General features: G+C 49.8%; 1 protein-coding gene and 1 non-coding gene across 4 annotated transcripts; both read left to right on the top strand.

The window, feature by feature from the left end:
* Positions 1-2398: 2398 nt before the first annotated feature.
* LOC114805981 lies at positions 2399-2534 on the top strand. The gene has a single exon (XR_003754112.1). It is a non-coding gene; the product is annotated as a small nucleolar RNA SNORA7 (small nucleolar RNA).
* Positions 2535-12267: 9733 nt separating this feature from the next.
* On the top strand, positions 12268-26044 carry LOC100077243 (baculoviral IAP repeat-containing protein 2). 3 transcript variants are annotated; one of them, XM_001509476.5, is made up of 9 exons: positions 12268-12421; positions 17703-19270; positions 19664-19763; positions 21717-21795; positions 22887-22935; positions 23484-23726; positions 24649-24903; positions 25147-25188; positions 25370-25563. In XM_001509476.5, exons 2-9 carry the CDS (start codon positions 18409-18411, stop codon positions 25561-25563), a joined length of 1824 nt encoding a protein of 607 aa, XP_001509526.1. In that variant the 5' UTR covers positions 12268-12421; positions 17703-18408. The 3 variants fall into 3 exon arrangements, with proteins under 3 accessions (XP_001509526.1, XP_028904065.1, XP_028904066.1); XM_029048232.2 differs by having other exon boundaries at positions 17021-19270; XM_029048233.2 differs by lacking the exon at positions 12268-12421 and having other exon boundaries at positions 18409-19270; positions 25370-26044.
* Positions 26045-27072: the final 1028 nt, after the last annotated feature.

Raw genomic sequence — 27072 nt, 5'->3', positions numbered from 1 at the left:
TCATCTGTAAATGGGGATTGAGACTGTGAGCCTCACTTGGGACAACCTGATTACCTTGTATTTACCTCAGCACTTAGAACAGTGCTTGGCACATAGGAAACGCTTAACAAATACCATAACAGTAATAATAACTAGACCCTGCCGGCAGTAAATGTTCCCCCGAAATTAAGCAAATTATCCAGCATCTTTTGTAAACTGGAGTAGAACTGAAATCAGGGCATTCTCCTCTATTACCTAGGAAAACAGAGAAGAGCCTTAAAACGATGAAATGCTGGGAGGAAGCAGTCCTTTGGAAAGTTAGGGTTTTTTTGAGGGTTTTAAAAATTATTTTTCCACTGTAAATATAGTATTAAGAAACAACTTAAGAATCAAGTGCCACCATACCCATAATGAACTATGCTATGAAGTGTGTCAGAAGACCAGTTCCGCAGTGGCAAGTCATTCAACGTATCTATTGAGCACTTACTGTATGCATAACACTGTATTAAGTACTTGGGAGAGTAGAATATAATAAAAAGACATATTCCCTGCCCACAGTGAGTTTACATTAAATCAGTGGCTCACCCTAGAAATTGTCTTTCAAAAATACTTCTTAAAAGAGAAGTAGCGTGGCCTAAAAGATAAAACACAGGACTGGGAGTCAGAAAGACCTGGGTTCTAATCCCAGCTCTGCTGTGTGACCTTGGGCAAATCACTTTTCTTTGCCTCAGTTATCTCATTTGTAAAATGGGGATTAAGACTGGGAGTCGTATGTGGGGCAGGGCCTGTGTCCAACCCAATTAGCAAACTCATCTTCTAGACTGTAATCTCATTCTGGGCAGGAAATGTGTCTGCCACCTCTGCTGTACTCTCCCAAGTGCTTAGTATGTGCCCTGCACACAGTAAACACTCATTAAATACATTTGATTGATTGATTACCTCCCGCTTAGTGCAGGGTCTGGCACAATAGTAAGCACTTAACGAATACCAAAAAGAGTCAACTATCAAATACATGCTCTAAAAAAAATATTTAAATGTGATGGTTTATGTTTCTGAATGCAGAGATGAAACAGTAGGCTTCGTTTTCCTTTCCAGGAACTAACTGAAGACTTGAAGATCCTGGTAAGCAGGTGTGTCTCTGCTCAGGCTCTTCCTGGTTCCTTGTGGTTTTCCCCTGGCTTCCCCCGACTTTCCCCAGCTCTCCCCTCTTCTCCATCCCTTTTCCCCCACTCCCTCAATCCCCAACAGGACGCTGGTTCTAGCAACCTCACTGCCTAGTTGACTCCTCCGATGGCTGTGACAGAAGTGAAGGGCCTGAAGATTTAGTTCCATTTGGTTTATTGAAACAATCATTCATCAGGTCTTCCCCTAAACTAGCTTGGTGTTTTTTCCCTTCCCATTCCATGGGCTGCTCATTCTACTTTCCAGCTTCCGTTTCCCAATTTTGGTGGAAAGAACATAAATTTTCGGGCTCCTTTGTTGCCAACTATTACCAGATACTCCTCTTTTTTTCACTTAAGCAGAAGAGGGCAATTATTTTCACCTCCTACCAATTTTCCTGGCTTCCCACGGATTTCTTCCTGACTACCCAGGGTGGTTGTGGAGTAATAATAATAATAATTATGATATTTGTTAAGGACTTACTGTGTGCCAGGCCCCGTACTAAGTACCAGGGTGGATATAGGCAAATTGGATATGACAGAGTCCCTGTCCCACAAGGGGCTCACAGTCTTAATCCCCATTTTACAGGGGTGAGGTAACTGAGGCCCAGAGAAGTGAAGGGACTTGCCCAAGGTCACACAGCAGACAAGTGGCGGAGCCGGGATTAAAACCCATGACCTTCTGACTCCCGTGTCTGTACTCTATCCACTAGGCCATGCTGGACCGCTGATCTCTGAACCCAACCTAATCCATCAATCAATCCACAGTATTTATTGAGTGTTAGTATGAGGGCCAGAAAAACTGAAGCATCCGTTCAAGACAGAATACTGGGCTGGAAAAACCATTGGTAAGATCCAAAAATAGCGTGACTCATCAGGACAGTATTTTGAAGCAGTTTCTTCAGAATAATTGTAGATTAATCAAGAGCTACCTTACCGAGGGTGTTATATTTAAAGTTTGTTAGAAGGTAGAACTCACACAAGTGAAAAAAACCAAAAAAAATAGATTAAACTGAAGCATGCAATGTTTATATAACATATATATTGCAAAACCATTTGTTCTGGCAGACAAGTCTATTTGTGGTCCAAGTTCTTTTCTGTCTTGGTACTGCTTAGAGACAAGCCTTGAATTTCTAATATTTCCTTAGGCAATGCTCAGAACGTCTTCTCCTACTCCCTTTGAGACCTTTCCTATTAATATCAATAATAGCATAATAATGACAACAATAATAATGGTAATAATCCCTACTCTTGATAATCCCCTCTCAGGATCGCACCTAGAGTTTCCAGTACTCTACCAGTCTTGGCTAAGGGAGGGAGAATCAAGCAGAGTCATACCCATTCCATTCCTAGCTTGGGTAGTGGCTAGCGAGTGGAAGGCCATCTGCTACAAGTCAAAACTCCCCTGTACTGGGCAGCAGTGGCATGGGAGAGAGTTGAGTGTGGAGACTCAGGTTTAAAAAGGCGATAGTAAACCACTTCTGCATTTTTACCAAGAAAGCTCTATGGATACACACTACCAGAATGATTGCAGTTGGAGAGTGGGGCGTTCTGGCAGAGATATGTCCATGGAGTCGCCATGGGTCGGAGATGACTCAACAGCATAAGACAAGATGCTTGATAAAAATCCCCATTCTCAAAATTCATTTTCTCTCCTTTTCAGAGTTTCCTTTTTTTTTTTTTGTCTCTTACTGTCCAGCTTGCTTTCTTTCCCCAGATCTGACTTCCATGTTAAAATTCTCTAAGTCATTACTGTTGGCAAATGCCAAGTAGTTCTCTCCTGTTTTTCAACCTTCAGTGCGAAGAACTTGTCTCTAATGCATTCTAGGAACTGCGTCTGTGTGAGTGGGTGAGGGCGAGAGTTGTGGGTAAGTATATCCTCTGGGTGTGCATGGGTATAAGATGTCAATGCCAGTTTACTTGCTGTGATGTTTGTCTCTCCCCCCTCTAGGCTGTAAATCCATTGTGGGTGGGTAGGGATTGTCTCTTTTTATTGCTGTAGTGCTCTGCATACAATAAGCACTCAGTAAATAGATCGAATGAGTGAATACAAATAATTGTGTGTATTTGTGTATGTGAAAAACAGTTGTATGTAGGTATATCCTCTAGAGATTTTTTTATGGTATTTGTTAAGCACTTACTATGCATCAAATACTGGTCTCAGCACTGGGGTAGGTACAAGCTAATCGGATTGGATGCAGTCCATGTTCCACATAGGGCTCACAGTCTTATCCTATTTTAAAGTTGAAGAAACTGAAGCACAGGGAAGTGAAGTGACCAATGTCACAAAACAAGCAGTTGGCAATAGCAAGCAAAGGCGAAAATGGTATAAGCATACAAATAAATGTGTGTGTGTGTTCCTGGTTGTCTTTCATGGTCAAAGATGATTCTTTTGATATGAAACGTTGTCATGGATGGTTGGAAGTGAGGCAAAAAAGGCTTTTATATGGAAACAATAGTCCCTTTTTTATGGTATTTATTCAGCGTTTACTATGTGCCGGGCATTGTTCTAAGCATTGGGGTAGATAAAAGCTAATCAGGTTGGGCACAGTCCCACATGAGGCTCACAGTCATAATCCCCATTTTACAGATGAGGTAACTGAAATGCAGAGGGAGTGAAGTGACTTGACCGGTCACACAGCCAACAAGTGGCGGAACTGGGATTAGAACCCAAGTCCTCTGAACTCCCAGGTCTGTGCTCTTTCCACCAGACCACACTTCTAATCCCGGCCTAGCACTTCCTTCCTAGTTCATTTGAAAAAGCACCTCCTGCAGAAGTGCCTAATAAACCCCCTTTCTTTCCTGTTGTCTCACCACTTGCCTCAGCACTGCAGGAGGACTTCTAGGGGTTTTTTTCCCCCTTTTTTCAGTGGTATTTGTTAAGCACTTACTATGTACCAGGGTAGAGGCAAGATAATCAGGTGGGATACAGTCACCATCCCACATGGGGGTCTCAGTCTGAATCCCCATTTTACAGATGAACAAACTCAGGCCCAGAGAAGTTAAGTGACTTTCCCGAAGTCACCCAGCAGACAAGGGGCAGAGCTGGAATTCCCAGACCCAGGCTTTTTCCACTAGGCCAAACTCCTCCTTGTTGATTTGTCCCTGCCTATACACTCATTTGTTCATATCTACTCTCCCACCCTATTAACTCATTGCCCGCTTGAACCATTAGTTTCTAAGAGGGCAGAAAATTGTGCCTTGATTTGACTCCTGGTTTTGTTTTTTCCCAAACCCCTAGTAGGTGCTCAGTACATGCTGTTGTTCATGAGGATGTTATCACTTTGTATCATGATCCTTCTGAACGCTGTGCTCCAAACGAGTTACACCATTACTGGTGTCAATCAGTCAGTGGTATCTATTGAGCTCTTACTGTGTGCAGAGAACTGAACTCGGCGTTTGGGAGAGTAGAGTATAATAGAGTTGGTAGACAGGATCCCTACCCTCAAGGAGTTTAAATAAAAAAGAAATAACTCTGGTATTCAAGTGCTTAGTATGTGCCAAACACTTTACTAAGCACTGGGGTAGATAGGAGATAATCACGTCCCATATGGGGCTCACAGTCTTAATCCTCGTTTTACAGATGAGGTAACTGAGGCACACAGAGAAGTGAAGTGATGTACCCAAGGTCACAAAGCAGGCAAGAAACAGGGCCAGGATTAGAATCCAGGTCCTCTGACTCTCAAGCCCTTGCTCTCTCCATCAGGTCACGCTGCTTGCCACCCCAAAATCTGGTTTATTTGCTCCTAATGCTGAGGAAGAGGCTCAGCATTTTCATGTCAAACCAAAGCCCGGTGAGGAGGAGGGGGCGGTGACTCGGAAGGAAGGTGATCTGGGGATGAGTCACAGGAAAGGAAGGGAGGTCACTATAGCCTGCTTACCCATGACATTTAGAATAAGAATTTATGTTCTGTCGGTCCGTCAGAAGGGACTGTTGAGAACCCACCGTGGGAGGGACGCTTCTGATGTAAAGGTCCTAAATGGAAGAAAATATTAAACTTCTGCTTCTTGATTACTCATTAGAGAAATACTCTTCAACCGTGTGTTTCCACTCTCCTGTTCCTTGGCTGCTCATTTCTCCCAGCAACTTTTCCTCCTCAGTTTCTTCTGAAGTCTATGAGGTGTTCAGTTCTTTCAGGTCAAAACCGAATAAGGCTGATGGGTTGGTTTTTTTTTTCCCACCACTTTGGAGGCGAGGAGCAGGAAGAAGCCATCCCAGTCATTTCCCTCCCTGCTTCTTACCGACGGGGCTGTTCGTGAGCTGTTTGACAGCAGAGTTGGAGAAATTACTCATCGCGGACTTTGGGCACGTGTGTTTGTGTGTGTGCACTCCAGGCCTCTAATTCCCTAGGTGAGGCTTTCTCTTCGGTGGACAAAACACATGCCAGTCAATCAGTGGTGTTTACTATGTACACAGCACTGTACCGAGCCCTTGGGAGAGTTGAATAGAATAAGTAGACATGATCCATACCCTCAAGAGCTTACAGTCTAGGGGAGAAAAGCGGGAGGGGAGGGCTGTGATGGAGAGAAACAGTCATATTTACTGAGCGCTTACTGTGTGTAGACCACTGTACTAAGTGCTTGGGGGAGTATGGTATAAAAATATAACAGACGTATTCCCTGCCGACAGTGAACTTACAATCTAGAGCTGCTCAGGAATGCAACTCCCAGGGCCAACTAATCAATTGTATTTGTGGAGCACTTACCGCGTACAGAGCACTGTACTAAACAGACCAGCCACCGGATTCCGCTTTCCTCCAGAACCCCTTCCCCTCCACCCAATTATCTTGTATCTACCCCAGCGTTTAGCATAGTGCCTGGCACAGAGTAAGCGCTTAACCAATACCACAATTATTATCATCACCCAAGCCGTCCACTGCCTGGGTTCCGGCACCCATCATGTCACAGTCGGACTACTTTTTAAGCATTCCTCATTAGTCTCCCAACATCCCCTCTCTCCCTGATTCACGCTAAACTCCATCCTGCTTCCCGGATCACCTTCCCGAAGAGCCACTCTGCACGCATCTCTGCACTCCTCCAAACCCACCCCCCCATCAGTTTCCCAAATCTCTCCGCATCAGCCACAAACGCCTTATCACTTGGCTTCAAGTTACTCCATCAGTAACTCAATCAATCAGTATCTCAATCAATCAGTGATATTTATGGAGCACGTACCGTACTAAGCGCTTGGGGAGAGTACAGTGCAACAGACTTTCTGATCCCCAAGGAACTAACAACTACTACAACTACTGCTTTACTGGGAGGGAATATCGTCTCTCATCGTTCTCACCGTGGCCAGGGAATGTCTATAATATTGTTATATTGTACTCTCAGTACAGGGCTCTGCACACAGTAAGCGCTCAATAGATACGATCGACTGACTGTCTTTTCGGCCAAACTTTCGAGCACGGATGGGCTCTTCTTGTCCATAACGTCATCTTAGACCACCCAGGGGTGGAATCTCGGGGCCACTGGCGGGGGGAATGCCTCTGGGATTGGGAAGTCTCACCCAGAAATGACATCTTTTATGTTTTTATGCTCATTTATCCTTGTTGACCAGATTGGTTTGTCACATTTGGCTACCGTTACAGTAAGCCTGTGGAATTGCTTATGCTCCACGTTCAAATATTTGTCCCTAAATTATTTTTCCCTGCTATTGGAAAATACAAATGGTGGCTCTGTCTGGTTATCGCTCAATCATATTTATTGGGCCCTTACTGTGTGCAGAGCATTGAACTAAACGCTTGGGGGAGAACAATACAACAGAGTTACTGGTGCGTATCACAGCTCTGCAGGTCTCAGGAATGAAGCCTGACAGTGAGAGCACTGTTTTTGAATCTACCTACTCCTCTCTCTGAGCTCACAAGCTTACTTAAATCTCTCAAATATTCTGTGGCGTTCATTAAGGAACCTTGCTCACAAATCCATAACTCTAAAGTGGAGAAATGCTCTGAAGCCTCTCAGTCCTCTAAGTTTAAATCAGAGCTCTTCAGATAACGCTAAGAATCCAGGACCAGTAAAATACTTTTGGAGCCCCTTTTGCCCTAACAACAAATGCTATTTGAACGCCTCCTCTTCTCAAAGTCCTGTATTAAGCATTTGGAAAAGTACATTGAGGTCAAAGTCGCAATCCTTATCCTCGAGGAGTTTACAACCTTACAATCTACAATAATTATTGCACATCGATTTGGCATTTACTGTGTGCCGCAGTGGGTCCCAAATGAAGAGATCCGACCCCGTCCCTCATCCGAGGGACCTCAAAGCTACTGCATCCTCCTTTTATAGATGAGAAAACTGAGGCTCAGAACAGTTAAGTGACTTGCCCAAGGTCACCCAGCAGACTAGTGATGAGGCTGGGACTAGAACTTGGATCTCCTGACTCCTGGACATCTTCTCTTTCCACTAGGATAGAGAAGCGTCCTGGCTTAGTGGAAAGAGCCCAGGCTTGGGAGTCGGAGGACATGAGTTCTAATCCTGCCTCCGCCACTTGACAGCTGTGTGACCTTAGGCAAGTCGCTTCACTTCTCTGTGCCTCAGTTACCTCCTCTGTAAAATGGGGATTGAGATTGTGAGCCCTACAGTGGATTGCTTGTATCTACTCCAGCCCTTAGTACGGTGCCTGGCACATAGTAAGTGCTTAACCAAGACCATATTATTATCATAATTTTAATAATAATAATCTTAATACTATTATTATCATCTTAATCCCCATTTTATAGATGAGGGAACTGAGGCACAGAGAAGTTGTGACTTGCCCAAGATCACACAGCAGACTTGTGGTGGAGCCAGGATTAGTACTCAGGTCCTCTGACTCCCAGGACCCTGCTCTTTCCACTAGACCACTCTGCTTCTGAACCTTCAGATACTCCTATTTAAGGTATTTATTGTTTGGGGTTTTTTTTAATACTGATTATTCCAATTTTTGGTCTCAGTTTTTCTTTCAGAAATGACTGTGAGCTTTCTGTTAACGTGAAGTGGATTTTTGCCCCTTTTGGTTGATTCCACATGAATCAGCCTCCTGTGTCTCAAAGGGCACGCGTTCTCACATGATTTCACAGTCATTCACAGAGTGTTCTGGGAATTGCCCAAATCTCTGCCTTCATTCACTCAATCAAAGCCAAGGTCTAAGCGGCTCACACTATTGCAGTTCTCCTTTTTTCGCTGACGTGGCGTGAGCCGATTGCTTCCCTTCCCTGAAATTCACCCTTTTATCCCACCACTGCTAGCGAATGTCCTCTTTTGGCAAAATTTAAGCGATCGGCACCCAGAAGTCACTTTGCCGCCTGCTACTTTTCCCTCGACTTTCATTCCCGCCTTCTCCTTCCAGTCATCCTTTCTTCCAGCAATTTATCATTCGTTCTCCCTCCCACCTTTTTATTTTATTTTTTGATGGGATTCATTAGGTGCTTTTACCTGGGTCAAACACTGTTCTAAGCGGTGGGTTAGATACCAGTTAATCAGGCCAGGCCCAGTCCCTTGTCCCACGTGGGGCTCGCCATCTTAGAGGGAGCGGGATTTTTACAGAATGTGGAGGATTGGCAGGAAGAAGGGGCTTTCAGACACAGGAGGAGGGGTGTGAGCAAAGGGTCGGAGGTGGGAGAGAAGAGAACAAGGCACAGTGGGTAGGTGAGCTTGAGAGGAGTTAAGAATGCCTTCGTTGTGAAGCGGGAGAGTGGAGAAGTATGAGGGAGTGAGCCGATGGAATATTATTATTATTATTATGGTATTTAAGCGCTCACTATGTGCAGAACACTGTTCTAAGCGCTGGGGTAGATACAGGGTAATCAGATTGTCCCACGCGGGGCTCACATTTTTTTAATCCCCATTTTTACAGATGAGGTAACTGAGGCCCAGAGAAGTTAAGTGACTTGCCCAAGGTCACACAGCAGTCAGGTGGCGGAGTCGGGATTAGAACCCACGACCTCTGACTCCCAAGCCCGTGCTCATCCCACTAAGCCATGCCGCTTCCATAACAACTATGGTATATGTTAATACGTTCATTCATTCATTCATTCAATAGTATTTATTGAGCGCTTATTATGTGCAGAGCACTGTACTAAGTGCTTGGAATGGACAAATCGGTCAGTCCCTGCCCTTTGACGGGCTCTGAGTGCTGGGGCAGATACAGGGTCATCAGAATGTCCCATATGGGGCTCACAGTCTTGATCCCTATTATACAGGTGAGGTAACTGAGGGACAGAGAAGTGAAGTGACTTTGCCCAAAGTCACACAGGGGACAAGGGGTGGAGCCAGGATTAGAACCCACGACCTCTGACTCCCAAGCCCTGGCTCTTTCCACTGACCACGCTGCTTCTCATGACTTGATGCAGAGTGACCTCTTGTTCATTCCCTCTCCCTTCACACCCGGCAGACGGCTCTCCTCATCTTCCGAACCTTCTGGAAGCACGTCTCCTCCGGGAGGCCTTCCCTGATTAATCTCAAATCTCCCCAACCTCTCTCCCTCAGCGTTGACTGGCTCCTCCGACGGGTAACTGTTTTCAGCCCGCCTCCCCCTCTAGGTTGCAAACTCTTTGAGGACAGGGATCGTGTCTCAAATAAGTTTACTGCAATCTTCTAGGGGCTTAGAACAGTGCTCTGCACACAGTAAGCACTGGGCAAAATAGTTTTGATTGAGAAAGGGAACTCTGGGGGTGGCGGTATGCGATTAGTCAGAAACTGTGAGCTCTTTGTGGATAGGGAATCCATCTGTAATATCGCTGTGTGCTCAGTGGAAAGAGCCCGGGCTTGGGAGTCAGAGGTCATGGATTCGAATTCCGGCTCTGCCACTCGGCAGCTGTGTGACTGCGGGCAAGTCACTTCACTTCTCTGTGCCTCAGTTACCTCATCTGGAAAATGGGGATTAACTGTGAGCCTCACGTGGGACGACCGGATGACCCTGTATCTCCCCCAGCGCTTAGACCAGTGCTCTGCACCTAGTAAGCGCTTAACAAATACCAACGTTATGAAAAATCGCCATATTTCTCTTAAAATACTTTGAGGGAAAGCACAAAGATTCTGCGGGGGCCGTTGGGGGAGAGAAAATGATTTCATATCAGACATCTGGTTATCTGAAATTCAAATATCCACTCCTCCTCTGTACATTCCGCAGCCCCACAGGAGTGAAATCAGACCCAGCCTAAAACTCCCCACAGGTTTAAAAGCCAGAGTACGGCAGTTTTCAGCAGCGTGTTTGAAACGGGTAGCTCAAAAGTGGTGACTTCAAATGGAAAACAAAACGGCTTGAAAATCCAGGGTGGTTTTTTAAGGCGGTGGGTGGGGGGCGGTTAACATTTCCAGTTAGCGAGGACCGTCCCACGCGCCGGCGTCTCGTCCTCCGCGGGGTCCCCGAGCAACGCCTCCTCTCCGAGGCGACCGTCGAGCGCGGGCCTTCGCCCCGGTCTCCGGACCGTGCGCTCCCCGCGGGTGGGGGCCGTGTCCGTCGTGCGTTGCGCCGTGCTCTCCCAAACGCTCAGGACAGTGTCGTGCGCCCAGCGAGGGCTCGGGAAGCGCGACCGAACCGAATCCCCATCGACAGCCGAGCCGCGGGCGTGGGCCCGGGCAGGAAGTGGGAAACGCTCGCTTTCGGGGGCACGGAATTCCCCGGGTTGGGCGAGGGGAAGTCTGCGGGGCTCCGCCTGCCGGGGTTCCCCTCCCGAGAAGGAAAGCACCTGTCCTTTGCGTGGGGTTCAAGGACAGATGACCCCGGGGCCCGGGGCCCGGAGGGACACCTCCCCGGGAGCTCTGCTTGGGCCCTCTCCAGGTAAAGCCTATGTTTTTATGTTTCTCGTGCTATTTGCTAGGCACCTGCTATAATAATAATTACGGTACTGGAGCGCTTACTACCTGCCCAGCACTGTACTAAGCCCTGGGGAAGATACGAGGCGATCGGGTTGGCCCCCGTGGGGCTCACGGTCTTCATCCCCACTTTCCAGATGAGGTAACCGAGGCCCAGACCTAAGTGGCCGCTATGTGCCAGACGCTGGACAGAGCCCGGGCCTGGGTGTCAGAAGGTCATGGGTTCTAATCCCGGCCGCGCCACTTGTCTGCCGTGTGGCCTTGGGCAATTGGCTTTGCCCAAACTTGGGAAAACTTGGGACAGGCCTGAGAGGTTATAAAATGGGATTTCGGGGCCGTTTCATTATTTATTTAATATATTTATTTTGGGGGGGAGGTCGAGGTTTGATAGAGAGGGTCCTGGGCGCTTGGTACAGTGCTGTGCGCAGAGTAAGCAGAAGAGAAGCAGCGTGGCTCAGTGGCAAGAGCCCGGGCTTGGGAGTCAGAGGTCATGGGTTCGAATCCCTGCTCTGCCACCTGTCAGTGTGACCGTGGGCAAGTCACTTCACTTCTCTGTACCTCAGTGACCTCATCTGTAAAATGGGGATTAACTGTGAGCCTCACGTGGGACAACCTGATGACCCTGGATCTCCCCCAGCGCTTAGAACAGTGCTCTGCACATTGTAAGCGCTTAACAAAAACCAACATGACTATTCTCTGGGCCTCAGTCCCCTCATCTGTAAAATGGGGATTAACTGTGAACCTCAGGTGGGACAACCTGATGACCCTGGATCTCCCCCTGCGCTTAGAACAGCGCTCTGCACAGGGTAAGCGCGTAACAAATACCAACGTGATTATTATTATTCTCTGGGCCTCAGTCCCCTCCTCTGGAAAAGGGGGGTGAAGACTGTGAGCCTCAGGTGGGACAACCTGATGACCCTGGATCTCCCCCAGCGCTTAGAACAGTGCTCTGCCCCTAGTAAGCGCTTAACAAACACCACCACGTGGGGGCAGGGCCGCCGGACGCGGGTGGCGCATGCGCAGGCTCGGCGGCGGTGCTCGGGGAAGGGAGGGCGGAGGCGCGGGCGGCGGTTGCTCGGCGAGAGAGGATGCGCAGGCGCGGCGGCGCCCCTTGGGCGTGGGGGGGGGGGGAGGCGGCGCATGCGCAGGCGCGGCGGCGAGGCTCGGGGAAGGGAGGGAGGCGGCGCAGGCGCGGCGGCGGGGCTGGAGGGGAGGCGGCGCATGCGCAGGCGCTCCGGATGGGAGGGGGGGTGGAGAAGGAGGGGGCGCATGCGCAGTAGGTGCGGGGTGGGGACTTTCCCGAGGCTGCTTGTTTGCGGGCCGGTGACGGGAAGGGGGCGGGAGCTGCGCCTTCCCCCCGCCCTGGCCGTCCTTCCGTCCGTCCTTCCTCCTTTCTGTAGGTTCCCCCGGGCCGGCGAGGCTCCTAAAGGAGCCCCCCCTCCCCGCCCTCCGTTGCCCCGGGCTCGACCAGTCCTTCCGCCGCCCCGGTGAGTAGCCCCAGCGCAGCGCTTAGCGCAGTGCTCCGCACGGGGGAAGCGCGCAGTAAATGCCATTAATGGGGAGGGTGGGAGAGCAGACCCCAGGCCCGGCGGGCCTCCCAAGGTGGGGGAGGTTGCCAAGTCTGGGGTGGTGCACGCTGCAGAGCGCTTAGTACAGTGTTCCGCACAGAGGAAGCGCGCAGTAAATAGCACGCATGGGGGTTGGAGGGCAGACCTCAGGCCTGGGGGGGCCTCCCGAGGTGGAGGGGCTGCCAATTCTGGGGTATTGCACTCTGCAGAGCGCTTAGTACAGTGTTCCGCACAGAGGAAGCGCTCAGGAAATAGCACGCATGGGGGTTGGAGGGCAGACCTCAGGCCCTGGGGGGCCTCCCAGGGTGGAGGGGGTTGCCAAGTCTGGGGTGGTGCACTCTGCAGAGCGCTTAGTACAGTGCTCTGCACAGAGGAAGCGCTCAGTAAGTACCACGGATGGGGGGTTGGAGAGCAGACCCCAGGCCCGGAGGGCCTCCCAAGGTGGGGGAGGTTGCTAAGTCTGGGGTGGTGCACTCTGCAGAGCACTTAGTACAGTGCTCCTTAGTACAGTGCTCTGCACAGAGGAAGCACTCAGTAAAGACCACTGATGGATTGATGGGAGGTTGGAGGGCAGGTGCCAGGCCTGGGGGGCATCCCAAGGTGGGTGGCGAAGGGGGCTGCTGATTCTGGGAGTGGTGGTGCGCCCTTCCGAGCGCTTAGTACAGTGATCAGTACGTAGTAAGCGCTCAGTAAATACTACCGATCTATTGATGGGAGGGACGGGGGCAACCTGTCTGCATCCTAAGGTGGAAAGGACGTCACGGACAGGGAACGTGTTTGCCCGTTCGGGGGAGTCTCATGCTGTCCTGGGAGTTGAGTACAGTGTCCTGTCTGTGAGAAGCACTCGGTCAATTGCCCCCGGGGGGGCAAGCAGGGGGACTGGGGGAGAGGCAGAGGGAAGAAGCGTGGGGTGCGGGCTGCCCTAAGGGACAGCTCCGAAGATTCAGTGGGGTTTGAGATGGGCTGGACCGGCTGCGTAGAAATAATAATAATGATGGTATCTGTTAAGCGCTTACTACGTGCCAGGCACTGTACCAAGCGCGTGCCAGGCACTGTACCAAGCGCTGGGGTGGTTGCAAGCAAATTGCGTTGCGTAGGGCTCACGGCCTTATTCCCCATTTTACAGGCGAGGTCGCTGAGGCTCCGAGAAGTGAGGTAACTCGCCCGAGGTCACGGAGCGGACAGGTGGCGGAGCGGAATTAGAACTCGCGACCTTCCGACTCCTAGGCCCGGGCTCCAGTGGGACAAGGGTGGTAGCCCGTATGTGCAGACGGTGCGCCGAGGGCCGAGGCCAGTCACAGAGGACAGAGTCTCCGCCCCACTGGGGCAGAGGGAGGACAGGTGTTTTATCCCCGCTTTTCAGGTGAGGAAAGGGAGGGCCAGAGAGGGCAAGTGACCCGTCTGAGGTCACACAGCAGGTGAATGGCAGAGGCGGGGTTAGAACCGGAGTGTCTCCGCTCCCAGTCCTGTGCTTTTTTCCCCTAGGCCAGCTGGATCTGCGCCGCCCACTTGAATAACTCTCCCGTCCTCGTGCCAGGTTTAGTGAGAAAGCTTGTCTGTCAGGGCTTCCGTTGAGTGGGGCCGCTCCTTCTAAAGGAAACCCGTTCTTTCACGTACTTGACCTCGCGTCGTTTTAGCGGGGGTATCGATCGTCGCCACCGTTGAGGGAAGGCAGCCCTGTCGATAACTTTAAAAAGAAAATAAATCACAAGTACTGTATTTCAGAATTGTTAAAGATAAATCCAGGCCTCAGTAGACTGTCCTTGAGGACGTAGATATCTTTAAATTACGTATTATTTATATATTAATGTCCGTTTCCCCCTTTAGACTAAACATATTGTGGGCGGGAACGTGTGCCAACTCTGTATTCTGCTCTCCCGAGTGCTTAGTAGAGCGCTCCGCCCACAGTGGACGTGTAATAAATATCATTGATCGATTGATGTTCTTTGCTGTGGCCGTCTATCAGTCGCGACTCTGCCACTTGTCAGCTGTGTGACTGTGGGCGAGTCACTTAACTTCTCTGTGCCTCAGTTCCCTCATCTGTAAACTGGGGATTAAGACTGTGAGGTCCCCGGGGGACGACCTGTTTACCTTGTATCTACCCCCAGCGTTTAGAACAGTGCTCTGCACATAGTAAGCGCTTAACAAATACCAACATTATTATTATTATTATTATTATTTCTGAGTGGAGTGAACGATCAGTGTAGTTAAAACAGTCCTGCGGAGGGCAAGTGCTATCCCTTTTGGGCAGGCCGATTGTCCAGAGTGTTCATTTTTCTATCTTTCTGAAGTAAGCTTGTTATGAGCAGGGACTGTGTGCTAATTCTCTTGTACTGTACTTTCCCAAGCACTCAGTACGGTGCCCTGCACCAGTAAGCGCTCAACAGATACCACCGATTGCTCGATTTTATGGAAGCCTTCTAAAATTGCACCAGTGGATAAAAAGTTTGGGATCGGGGTCGATTACAGTTCTGACAGTTCTGTCTAATAGATGTTCCCGCCGGGAAGGGCCAGGCATTTGCTGCAGACGAGGCAGAGGAACGGTCTTCCTCCTCGAACCCTGCCCCCCCCGGCCCCCCGGCTCTGCTGAGCACCCCCCCTTCCTCGGGGCCGTGAGGTGGGTGAGGAGGGAAAAGGTCGCGCTCAGCCGGGGGAAATCCCTCGGTAGCGGGACCAGATGTCCAGAAAGCCCAGAAGAAAATCGGGGACTTGCGGCCGGGCCCCCCCGGCCTTTCAGATTGCTTTCCCGGGTCCCCGTGGGCGGGGGAAGACCAGGGACCGAGCGTCTCTTCCGGCCACCTCCCCTCCTCCTCCTCCCCGTTTCCGAGGTCACGGCGAGCGGGGGATGAGGTCAGCCGTGGCGCCGGCTGGGATCTGGATCCCACCACCGTCCCCCTCCGGACCCTAAACCCCCGGCGGTAAGGGATCGGGCCCCCCGCGCTCCGTCGTGTCGTCCTCTGCCAAGCCCCCGGGAGGGTGCTCTCAACACGGAAAGCGCTCGACACGTACCGCTGGGTTGATGGATCTGGAGAAGCCGCGGATTGGGTGGGGACCCAGACTTTCTAAGTTTCGATAGAGGGTGTCTCTCGGGGTGAGGGCGGGTCTGTTGGGGTCTAATATCAGACAGCGGCAGCCTCCGGGAGACACCCTCCAACTCGCCACCGGAGAAGCGGCGTGGCCCAGGGGCGAGGGTGTGGGTTCTAATCCCGGCTCCACCACTTGGCTCTGCGACTTTGGACGAGTCGCTTCTCTGAGCCTCCGTAAAATGCGGATGGAGACCGTGAGCTCCTCGTTGGACAGGGACTGTGTCCAACCTGACGAGCTTGTATCTACCCCAGCACTCGGAACGGTGCCTGACGCGTAGTAAGTGCTTAAATACCGTGGTCACCGTCGTCGTCGTAGACGTTATATTACTACTGTTGTTATTCTCCTGGCACTGTGGGAAAGCGGGCGGGAGAACTGCCCTACTCACTGCCACCCGTGAGGTTTCCGTACTATGGCCCTTCTCCACCTGGTGAATTGCCGGGAGTGACTGCGACGGCGGTTACGGGGAGAGACGACTCGGGACCGGACTCCGTGACCGGGACGTCGGCTGTGCCGCTGCAGAGGGCAGTCCGGTTGGCCTCAGATTTTAGACCCCTTCGGGACTGGGCTTCTGCCTCCGGGGGCCTCACCTAAACCATACAGACTTCTCTTGGTCTTTCCCAATTTGTGTCACTGAGCAAACTTCTGGGCTTTATCTGTGGTTAAGAGTTTTAAGCCCAAGCCCCGTGTTATCATCCTGGGGTACCTTTTTATGGTATTTGTTAAGCACTTACCGTGCGCCATTCATTCATTCAATAGTATTTATTGAGCGCTTACTATGTGCAGAGCACTGTACTAAGCGCTTGGAATGTACAAATGGGTAACAGAGACAGTCCCTGCCCTTTGACGGGCTCACGGTCTAATCGGGGGGGACGGATGGACAAGAACAATGGCAATGGATAGAGTCAAGGGGAAGAACATCTCATTAAAACAATAGCAAATAAATAGAATCAAGGTGATGTACATCTCATTAACAAAATAAATGGGGTAATGAAGATATATACAGTTGAGCCAGGCCCTGTAGTAAGCACCGGGGTAGGTACCAGATCACCAGGTTGGAAATGTGGGACTCACCGTCTCAATCCCCATTTTACAGATGAGGTAACCGAGGCCCAGAGAAGTCAAGTGACTTGCGCACAGCAGACAGGTGGTGGAGCGGGGATTAGAACCCAGGTCCTCTGACTCCTGGGCCTGTGCTCTTTCCACTGGGCCACACCGCCTCCCAATACACATTGCTAGCAGAAGTATTTTATTGTTTCTGATTGGTGCGGTGACCTCTCCGCCTGGAAACGTATTTGACAGTTAGTTGCCGTCTCTGGGGAGTTTCTTTTGACTCCTCTGATTCTTCTTAGAGAAAACATCAAAGTTTTTGTCTTCGGGTGGTGTCGTCATCTAAACCTCTGTTTCCGTGGCTTTTTTTCCCTCCCTCTACAGATTTTACCAGAATCTCTCTACTTGTAGATCTTTCCAATTTCTTCTGTAGACCGACGCATCACAATATGGCGACTTAAGCCCCCCAAAGGGACAGAGTCTGAACTCTGGGAGGTAGTTTTGTGCACAAGAAATTAAGTAAATGACAAATGATTGGTTCAGAGAGTGTTGTTTACTTTTCAGACATGGTCCAAAGGTATTTCCCAGTTGAGCACCATGGAGATCCAGTGGCGTTTTCTAACATTGGAACATTCTGTGTGTGTCGTAGCCATTCGGTTTTTCGCAAGCAACCCGGATAAGATTGGGAACCTAAATTTTGTTTTTATGGGTAGTAACGTGGCAGTATCCTTCTAGAGGTCTCAGCTGATCCCTATCCAAATATGGGGATCATTCTTACTGCAGCTCCTCGTGTCTCTGGGACCAGAAACACGGAGTCTCGGTAGCCGGAGATGAAGAGGGAGAGATGACTTTAGGTGAATGGGGTAACGTTCAGAATTATCTTTGAAGAGCTTTTAATTTGCTCAAAAACACAGGCTACTCTCAATTAGGCGTCTTATGGTGGGAAAGTGATTGTCAGATTTAAGTTTCAATTTTTTCCATTTCAAGATTTTCTTGCCGCTTTTGTTCTGTTTTTTTTTGGAAGGGAAAAATAAGCAACTTATGTGATCCCTCTCTTTGCTTGTAGGAGAGAAACCCACAAAACCTCAGGAAGATTGGGGTGTTCTGCAGTAAGAACGAGTCTTCCTCTTTTGAGGCCAGTTTCTCCATTTTCCTAGTAGCCGAATTTCGCAACTCCTCTCCAAAAACAAATAAGTATGAAATCGAAATGTAGGAAAGCGTGAGATTCTTGGAACGTGTTGGCTGGAACCGCCAGAAGGATAAGCTACTCTGAGTGGGGGATTCAGGTACTTGTAGAAATGCAACCACCCTTTCAGGCCATAGGATGTCACCAGGTCCTTCTCAGTCTGCGGGGGATGCCGTCCACCGGCTTCCGTCACGGCCGAGGTGCGTTGTAACGGGGCGCCCGCGGGCCCGAGATAGTTGTCGCGCCTCTGAAACCGTCTGAATTACCCAATGGCCTCCCCCAGGAGCCTGAAAGACTTGCCATCCCTCTGTCTGCCCTGCTCTGGGTAGCCCAGCTGGCCCGCGAGATTGATGCACCCCCTCAATCCTGCTGGGAAAAGCCCGTCAGCCCGGCCGGTGCCGGTGATCAGGCCGCTCGGAGGGCTCGGTGTCTCTTGCAGGCCACTGGGAGGCCAGGAAACAAACAAACAGAATTAACTCCCAGGGTTTTAGCCTGGTCCTGTCTAAAATTACAAACCGTGCACAAAACTACCTCCCGGGGGGAGACTCGTCCCGTATCCCCCGCCACCCCCACCGAATATTTCGTTATGAACGTGGTCGCAAACAGCATGTTTTTGTCCAATCTGATGAACGGCAACAGCGGGTACGAACTGAAGTACGACTTCTCGTGCGAGCTGTTCAGGATGTCGACTTACTCCACTTTTCCGACCAACGTGCCCGTGTCGGAGAGGAGCCTCGCCCGGGCCGGCTTTTACTACACCGGAGCGAGCGACAAGGTCAAGTGCTTCAGCTGCGGCCTGATGCTAGACAACTGGAAACCTGGAGACAGCGCGATCGAGAAACACAAGCAGCTGTATCCCAGCTGCAGCTTCATTCAGAACTTGCTTCAGACGCACAACCCGGGGGCCTCGTCCTATTCCGCTTTCTGTCCTCCGCCCCTCGGCAGCCTCTCGCCCACCGCGACCATCTCTCCGAGCTTGGAGCCGAGCGGTTACTTCAGCGGGTCTTTCTCCAGTTTCCCCCTCGACCCGGTGACCTCCAGGGCCATCGAAGACCTGTCCCAGCCGAGACCCCACGTGGACAACTCCGCCATGAGCAGCGAAGAAGCCAGGATCTGCACTTTCCAGTCGTGGCCGCTGACCTTCCTGTCGCCCTCCGCCCTGGCCAAAGCGGGCTTCTATTACACCGGGCCGGGGGACCGAGTAGCCTGCTTCACCTGCGGGGGGAAGCTGAGCAACTGGGAACCGAAGGACGACGCCATGTCCGAACACCGGAGGCACTTCCCCGGCTGCCCGTTTCTGGAAAGGCAGACGCGGGACGCGTCCAGGTTCAACGTCTCTAACGCCAGCATGCAGACCCACGCCGCCCGGGTGAAAACGTTCCTCAACTGGCCGGCCAGGATCCCGGTGCAGCCGGAGCAGCTCGCCAGCGCTGGCTTTTATTACGTAGGTAAGAACGACCCCTCTAATAACTGGTCTTTAAGCGCTTGCCAAGCGCCAGGCACCCGGGGGGCGGGAAGGCGGGGGGGAGCATATGAGCAAATCAGGTTGGACACGGTCCCGGTCCCACATGAGGCTCACGGTCTCAATCCCCATCTTAAAGATGAGGTAAACTGAGGCCCAGAGACGTGACGTGACTTGCCCAAGGTCACACAGCAGACGAGTGGCGGAGCCGGGATTAGAACCCTTGACCTTCTGACTCCCAGGCCCGTGGTCTGCCCAGTAGGCCGTGCCGCATCCAGGCGAAGCGTCCGCCCTTCGGTTTTACCTGGTCGCCCTGGGGCTACCGATCGTAGCTCGAGCCTGACGAACTTTCTCTCGGGGGCGATTTTGGGTTTTCTAGGCCGCAACGACGACGTGAAGTGCTTCTGCTGTGACGGCGGCCTGAGATGTTGGGAGTCGGGAGATGACCCGTGGATCGAGCACGCGAAATGGTTTCCGAGGTAATCGCGGCTCCGTGCGCGCTTCTTCGAAAGATTGCTTTGCTAGAAGTTCGTTCATTCAGTTATATTGAGCGCTTTCTGTGTGTGGAGCACTGTACTAAGTGCTCGGGAGAGTGCGATACAGCAATAAACAGACACATTCCCTGCCCAGAAGGAGCTCACAGTCTAGAGGACGAGCTTAATGTCTGGAGGACAAGCTCATTGGAAAGGTTAGAGGTCGTTTTAACTGAAACCTGTAGTGTCTATGGCTCGGTTCTCCTAGGAAACCCCCTGTTCCGACTAGACAGGTGGGATGACGTTCTGGGGAGGAGGCAGAATCAAACGAGTCCCCCCAAAACAGGCGATTTCATGGCCTGCCGAAGTCTGGAAGCTAATCTCCCACTGCCCGAGACAAGCTGAGTCTAGGGTGGGTTCACTAAAAGGGCTGAACTTTTCCTCGAAGAAGTCATGTGGCCCACCTGCCAAGCCCTGGGAGTTTTCTCTGCCATCGCCAATGGTATTCGCCAATGGTCAGTGGTATTCGATGTATTCATTCATTCAATAGTATTTATTGAGTGCTTACTATGTGCAGAGCACTGTACTAAGCGCTTGGAATGTGCAAATCGGCAACAGATAGAGACAGTCCCTGCCCATTGACGGGCTTACAGTCTAATCGGGGGAGCCAGGCAGACAAAAACAATTCGTGTCCGGAGCACTGTACTAGGTGCTTGAGAGAGTCCAGTACAAGAATGTTGGCAGAGTCGTTCCCTGCCCACAGCGAGCTGACAGTCTAGAAAACTGTAACAGCCCAGAGCGGAGTAGTTATCAAAACGGAGCAATATATCACTTCGGGAGCGTGTTCCCTATAGTTCTAGACCTCCGGCCTACTGCCTTACCCTGACAACTTCCAGTCTTTAGGAACTGACTCCAACCATCGGCCCAGTCTGCTCCTCCTCCCTGGCACGTTCTGCTCGCTTTGCTGCTTACCAGGGCCAGAAAAGAGGAGATGAACGGAGGTGCAACTTATTCATGCTACTTGTTAGCACCTTTATTAGGAGGTTCAAGGTGGACAGGTAGAAAGTTAGTTACTCAGTGAGGGCTTTGGATCGTCCGTGGGTTTCAGAGCCAGGCTACCCCTACTGTGACCCAGCGGACGTTGCTTCCTGGCACGAGCTCTCCCGGTCTGATCGGCAAATCCGATCAGGTAGAGAGTCTCTTGGGAGGAGGGGCCCTGCCAAGCCCATCGCCTGGACAGACCACTAAGCGTCAGGGAGAAGCAGTGCGGTGTAGTGGAAATTGCATGGGCTTTGGAGTCGGAGGACCTGGGTTCAGTCCCATCTCCACCACTTGTATGCAGTAGCACCATGGGCAAGTCACTTTACTTCTCTGTGCCTCAGTTTCCTCAACTGTAACGTATAGACTGTAAGTTTGTTGTGGCCAGGGAGTGTGTTTGCCAATTCTGTTGTATTGTACTCTCCCGAGTGCTTGGTACAGAGCTCTGCACGTAGTGAGTGCTCGGTAAATATCATTGATTCTTAAGGAAGTTGAGTTCTCTGGTCTCTGTGGGGACCCCTCAGACCTGATCGTGGTGTTCACATTTGCTTTCCAAGTTTTTCTTCAGAAAGAAGTCAAAGTGAAAGGGGAGAAGGGGGAGGGAGGAAAGTGGGGCGGGAGATAGAGAAGGAAAGAGCTAAAGGGAGAGTTATAGTTATATAAAGGGGGAGGGACAAGCCATCTTGCTACCCAGCCTCTTCTCCCCTTGATCCCCGCCCACTGTTTTCCTGACCATTTCAATGCTGCCTGGCTTTTTCCTTCTCCTTATTGTTCCATTTACTCATTTAAGTTGGACTTAGAAGATCCGTTTGTCACTGTGACCAAGACCATTAGGTTTGTGTATGAAAATTTGTAGATCAGTCCATAGGAAGAGAAATATATTGTGAAATATCTGATTTGAAACTTTTTTTCTCTGTTTAGGTGTGAATACATGATACGCATGAAAGGACAGGAGTTTGTCAATCAGATACAGGCTAGATACCCTCATCTTCTTGAACAGGTAAATAATAACAACTGTATTTGTTAAGCGTTCAGTGTGTGTCTGTCACCGTACTAAGGGGGGGCAGATATAAGAAAATGGAGCCCCGCGCAGGGCTCACGGTCTAAGTAGGATAGAGAACAGGTGTTGAATCCCCATTTTGCAGATAAGGGAACTGAGGCATAGGGAAGTTCAGTGACTTGGCCAAGGTCACAGAGCAAATAAGTGGCAGAGTTGGGGTTCCCAGGTTCTGTTGACTCCACTAGGCCACACTGCTTCTCTAAACGACTCAAACTTCTCAAAAATCTGGGATTGTGTCTTCCTCAGTTATACCCAACTGGAGCACTTCTTCTAATGCTCTACAACCAATCACTACTATTGGCCAGTGGATAATCATCAATAATGATATGTTCTCCATTTTAAAAGTCCAGTTAATTTAGCCAAATTTTAATTCTGTAAGAACACAGTTCTCCAAGAAAAGACTGTCAATCAGCAGAATCAGTCAAAGCATACTTGGCTTCTTATGATTCACCTTAGGGGTAACTGGAAGGTGTTTTTTTTTTTTAACCGTTCTCCTGCCCAGTTTGCATATGAATTCTCCAAAACAAGTTCTTAAGGTTTGGAGGGGCGGGGGACGGGGTGGTGGAAAGGAAAGAAGGTAGACTGCAAACTTGTGGTAGAGTTTCCCAAGGAACGTCATTACCTCCATCCTTCCTGGAAAAGCAGCTAAATAAGTGACCCAATAGGGTTGTAGCAAGGCCAAATATAGAGGTTTGTGGCTACGCCTTCCAGGTCATCTAACTCCCTTAAAATGGTATGTGCAGTTTTCGTTCGAGGAGAATGACTTGAGTTTGGGGACACTGTGGCTTCTGCAAACGTGATTTTGCCTGGGAAGTTTCCAATGTTTCCTTGCCTTCCAGAAACTGGGGAAAAGGTCACAGACTCATAGGCCGAGGGTGGGAGGAGTGGCTAGAAATGAGATTTGAATCTTTCTAAGTGATGAGAATTTGGCCAAAGGATGTTCACTGAGATGACCATATAAGTGTAAAAGCGTCGCTCTTTCCGTCCCGAACCGAGCAGTGCCACTAACCTCGTGATCTTTCGTTCCCCAGCTGTTGTCAACTTCAGATACCCCTGTGGATGAAAGCGCCGATCCACCAAGTATGTATGATCGTTGTTCAAAGAATGCAAAGCATGCAATTAAACGGGTCGCTCGGATCGCTGCAAAAGTATACAGAGCCTGTTAGGTCCAGCAGAGTAATAAAGGGCACGCAGTACAAGAGCTGAAATCAGTCAGTCGATCATATTTATTGAGCGTTTAACATGTGCGGAGCACTGTACTAAGCTCTGGGGAGAGTACAGAACAACAATAAGCGGACACATTCCCTGCCCACGACGAGCTTACTACAGTCTAGAGACGGTCAACTGAAATCTTGCCCTTGTCCTGCATTCACATAAATGGTTTAACTGCACATGCTTTGGGGATATGGCGCTAGAGATTTTTTCCATCTGTTCTTCCTTAGTTAAAACCTTATCTAAACCCTATTTAAAATCGGGCCTGCTTCATGTTCCTATGTATAATGTGATCTAGCATGGCTTGTGTGGTGCGAATACTTACAGCGTCTCTGCTCATTGAAATCACGGTCGGGTTTTCCCAAGTTGCTTAAACGTTACTTCATTTTATTTTTCCTTTTTTTTCTTTCAAATAGTTATTCATTTTGGTCCCGGAGAAAATCCTGCTGAAGATGCCATCATGATGAGCAACCCCGTGGTTAAAGCCGCTCTGGAAATGGGCTTCAGTAGAAGACTTGTGAAACAGACCGTTCAGAGTAAAATTCTAACCACGGGAGAAAACTACAAGACGGTCAACGACCTGGTGTCAGACCTACTTAATGCAGAAGATGAAACGAGGGAAGAGGAAAAGGAGAGACAGAACGAGGAAATGGCGTCAGGTATGTCCGGCGGGCTACCCTCTGTATATTCGGCCGTGGGTCCGCCTGGTTCGGGAGGCTTGGTTGCTGAGGCTAGGGTGGGAACCCAGGTCGGCAGTGCCATATCCAAATGGGTGCCAGTGCCCTGACCCCCACGACCGGTCTCTGGGGACAACCGGGTCAGGTCCAGAGTTGCACTGAGTATTGCCCCACCCTCTCCCCATCGTTTCTCTCAGTAAGCCGAGGAGGCGATGGAGGTGGGGGAGGTGGAGGGCTGTGGTGGGTCCTTCTCTTCCTGCCCCAGCCCAAGGATCTTCTTTCTTGTCTTACACCACAGAGGGGCTCCATTATAGGATTGGTGCCGGGGTGGCCATCCCCTCCACGATGGAAGCCTGCCATCGTGCCCGCGGTTTTCTGGGTGGTTCTTCACTTGAAAGACACCAGAAATTAGAGGAGCAAAACTCCCCTCTCCCTACCGCCTTTGCGTTCTTTTCACTCGTAGCCTTCGGGTACGCACGGTTCTGCCGTGAGAGGCAGAGTGGTCTGGTGGAAAGAGCCCAGGCCTGGGAGGCAGAGACCTGCCTTTTAGTCCTGGCTCTGCCACTTGCCTGCTCTGTCACCTTGGGCAAATCACTTACCCTCTCTGCCTCAGTTTCTTCATCCGTAAAATGGAGATTAAATTTCTGTTCTCCATTCCTCTCAGACTGCGATCCTAGTGTGGGACGGGAACTTGTCCCTTCTGATTATTTCGTATCACTTCAGCGCTTAGTACAGTGTTTAAGTACTATTATTATTGCTAGTAATAATAGTGTAAGGTGAAAATTATCATGAAACAAAATCCCTCTTTAGAAGGGTCTTATTTTACGTGTCACATTTAGCCGGTCGGGATTTTGGGAAAGGAATGTAGCATTTTAAATCCATTTTTCTCTCCTCTTGAACCAAGATGACTTGTCGTTAATCCGGAAGAATAGGATGGCTCTCTTTCAACATTTGACCTGCGTGCTTCCTATCCTGGATAGTCTGCTATCGGCCGGTGTGATAAGTGAGCAGGAACGTGATGTCATTAAGCAAAAGACTCAGACATCTCTGCAAGCAAGAGAACTGATCGATACAGTTTTAGTCAAAGGAAATGCCGCCGCCAACATATTCAAGAACTGTTTGAAAGAAGATGATTGCATCTTGTACAAGAATTTGTTTGGTGAGTTTATGGGCAGGGGTTCAGGGCGAAGCTTTATGAATTTTTGTGCTTTGTGGTCCTAATTAATTTCAATAATGGAAAAAAGTGCAGTCAGGTTTCACCTTTGCCCCAGTCTAGAGAACTACTTATCTGGGCTATTCAGCTAAATGGAATGAAGAGAATTTACAGTGTTGGGGCTGGTTATAATTTCTTCTGAGTCCTATATCTTGTGAGGTAACATTTTCTTTCTGTTCCTTTTTGCAGTGGAAAAAAACATGAAGTATATTCCAACCGAAGATGTTTCAGGTAAAAATAAAAAAGCACCTATTAACACTAAAGAGCTAGAGTGATTATGCATCTTCATTCTTTATGAAACCTGAAAGTTTCATAGTTACTTTATAGAGTCCAGGTTTGTGATTTATTTTTTTCTTTGAACGAGGAGGGTAAGCAGATTTTATTGAGGAAAACTCTCCTTTTGTCTCTCTAGGCCTACCAATGGAAGAACAGTTGAGGAGGTTACAGGAAGAAAGAACGTGTAAAGTTTGTATGGACAAAGAGGTTTCTATTGTATTTATTCCTTGTGGCCATCTAGTAGTATGCAAAGAGTGTGCTCCCTCTTTAAGAAAGTGCCCTATCTGTAGGGGCACCATCAAGGGAACAGTGCGGACGTTTCTTTCTTGAATGGAATCTATCTGCTTGCCTGGACTACTGAAAAGCCTTTAAACTTGCTCAAGCCTTCTAGAGAGAAAAGAAAAGGTCTTTCTAGTTCTTGGATCGTTAGCAGATTGCCTTTCTCTCGATAACTAGCCGTCCAGCTTCGTAGAACAAGGAAAGTGGAAAGCTTGCATGTGGGTATGAAAGTGAACATTTGGGAAATGTGGAATGTGGAAGCATTTGAATTGTGCATAACTTTTAAAGTTAATATATTTGTATGTTCATTAAAGTCACAGTTTTTGTTGAGTTAGTATTTATGAAAGCGCCCGAGTACGCCAGAGATAATCTGTGTGGGACTGGAAACTTGGAACTTAGAATCGATCACTGCCGTGGCGCCCATTTCTTGTCAGTGCCTTAAATAAGTCAGGTAACTATCCCCCCTTTCTGAAACACGTGGAGGTAATGTAGAAGTTTATGTGAAATAATAAATGCTCAAAACAAAAATCGACCAGAAACGTATCTTTATTTCTGTGGAGAATATGTGTGCGGTTCAGGCGGTTTTGCCCCGAAGTTCTTTCACCTTCAACTTTAGGCGTTCCTCACGGCCAATTTTTACCGTGGCGGCTGGTTTGTACGTCCAGCTGCAGGAGAGGGGCCGCCGGGGGGGTAGCGGGTTTAGCGTCCCTGGTGGGACTTGGGGCCGAGGGCATCCGCGTGGCTGGGGAGGCGGAGGAAGGGAAGAGTTGGAGGAGGAGAAGAGGGAGAAGGACCTTGGACGAGAGCAGAGAGGCAGGGTAGGATGGCGGCGTGAAGAGCAGTAGCGGTTGATGGGATCTGGGGCTTCCCGAGCTACCGTCCGGCAGGTCGAATGTGAGCGATGGACGTTTGAGCTGCGCTTATTCCCTGCATCCGGCACAGCCCGGGACACCCAAGGCCAGACACGCCCGACGATGGCTCGCATGATTTCCAGCTGGCGATCCGGTCGCACTTTGAAATCTTCCCAGCCAGGCCTGTTCCTTCCTCTCGGCTTTCTGCTACTGTTTTCTGATGTTTCTTGCTGCTCGCCCTGGTAGCACAGTGGGCCAGAAATATACGTTTATCTTTTAACCTGAACTTCCTTTTTCCAAGTCCCTTTATTGCAATCAGGGCAGGAAACAATGGGAATTGCATTTTTGCCATCGCCTTTTGAGGCTTTCTCATTACACAGCCCCCGTTTGGGTGGACCCAATCTTCCATTCCCTGGTAAAGGAGCTCTTTTTCTGTACCTTTCAGTCTCTACTTTACCTAACTCCTCATTCCCCCTATTTGTCTTCCCTTCTGTGTCACTTTTGCGCCTGGGCCTCTACCTAGAAGCACTTGATATTCACCCGACCACACTCAGGTAAGTAACCTTGAGAAGCAGCGTGGCTCACTGGAAAGAGCACGGGCTTTGGAGTCAGAGGTCATGGGTTCAAACCCCGGCTCTGCCATTTGCCAGCTGTGTGACTTTGGGCAAGTCACTTAACTTCTCGGTGCCTCAGTTTCCTCATCTGTAAA

The sequence above is a fragment of the Ornithorhynchus anatinus genome, chromosome 20 (genome assembly GCF_004115215.2).
Source record: "Ornithorhynchus anatinus isolate Pmale09 chromosome 20, mOrnAna1.pri.v4, whole genome shotgun sequence".
Lineage (NCBI taxonomy): Eukaryota > Metazoa > Chordata > Mammalia > Monotremata > Ornithorhynchidae > Ornithorhynchus > Ornithorhynchus anatinus.
Note: the sequence above shows the minus strand (reverse complement) of the source record. Positions and strands in the feature narration are given on the sequence as shown.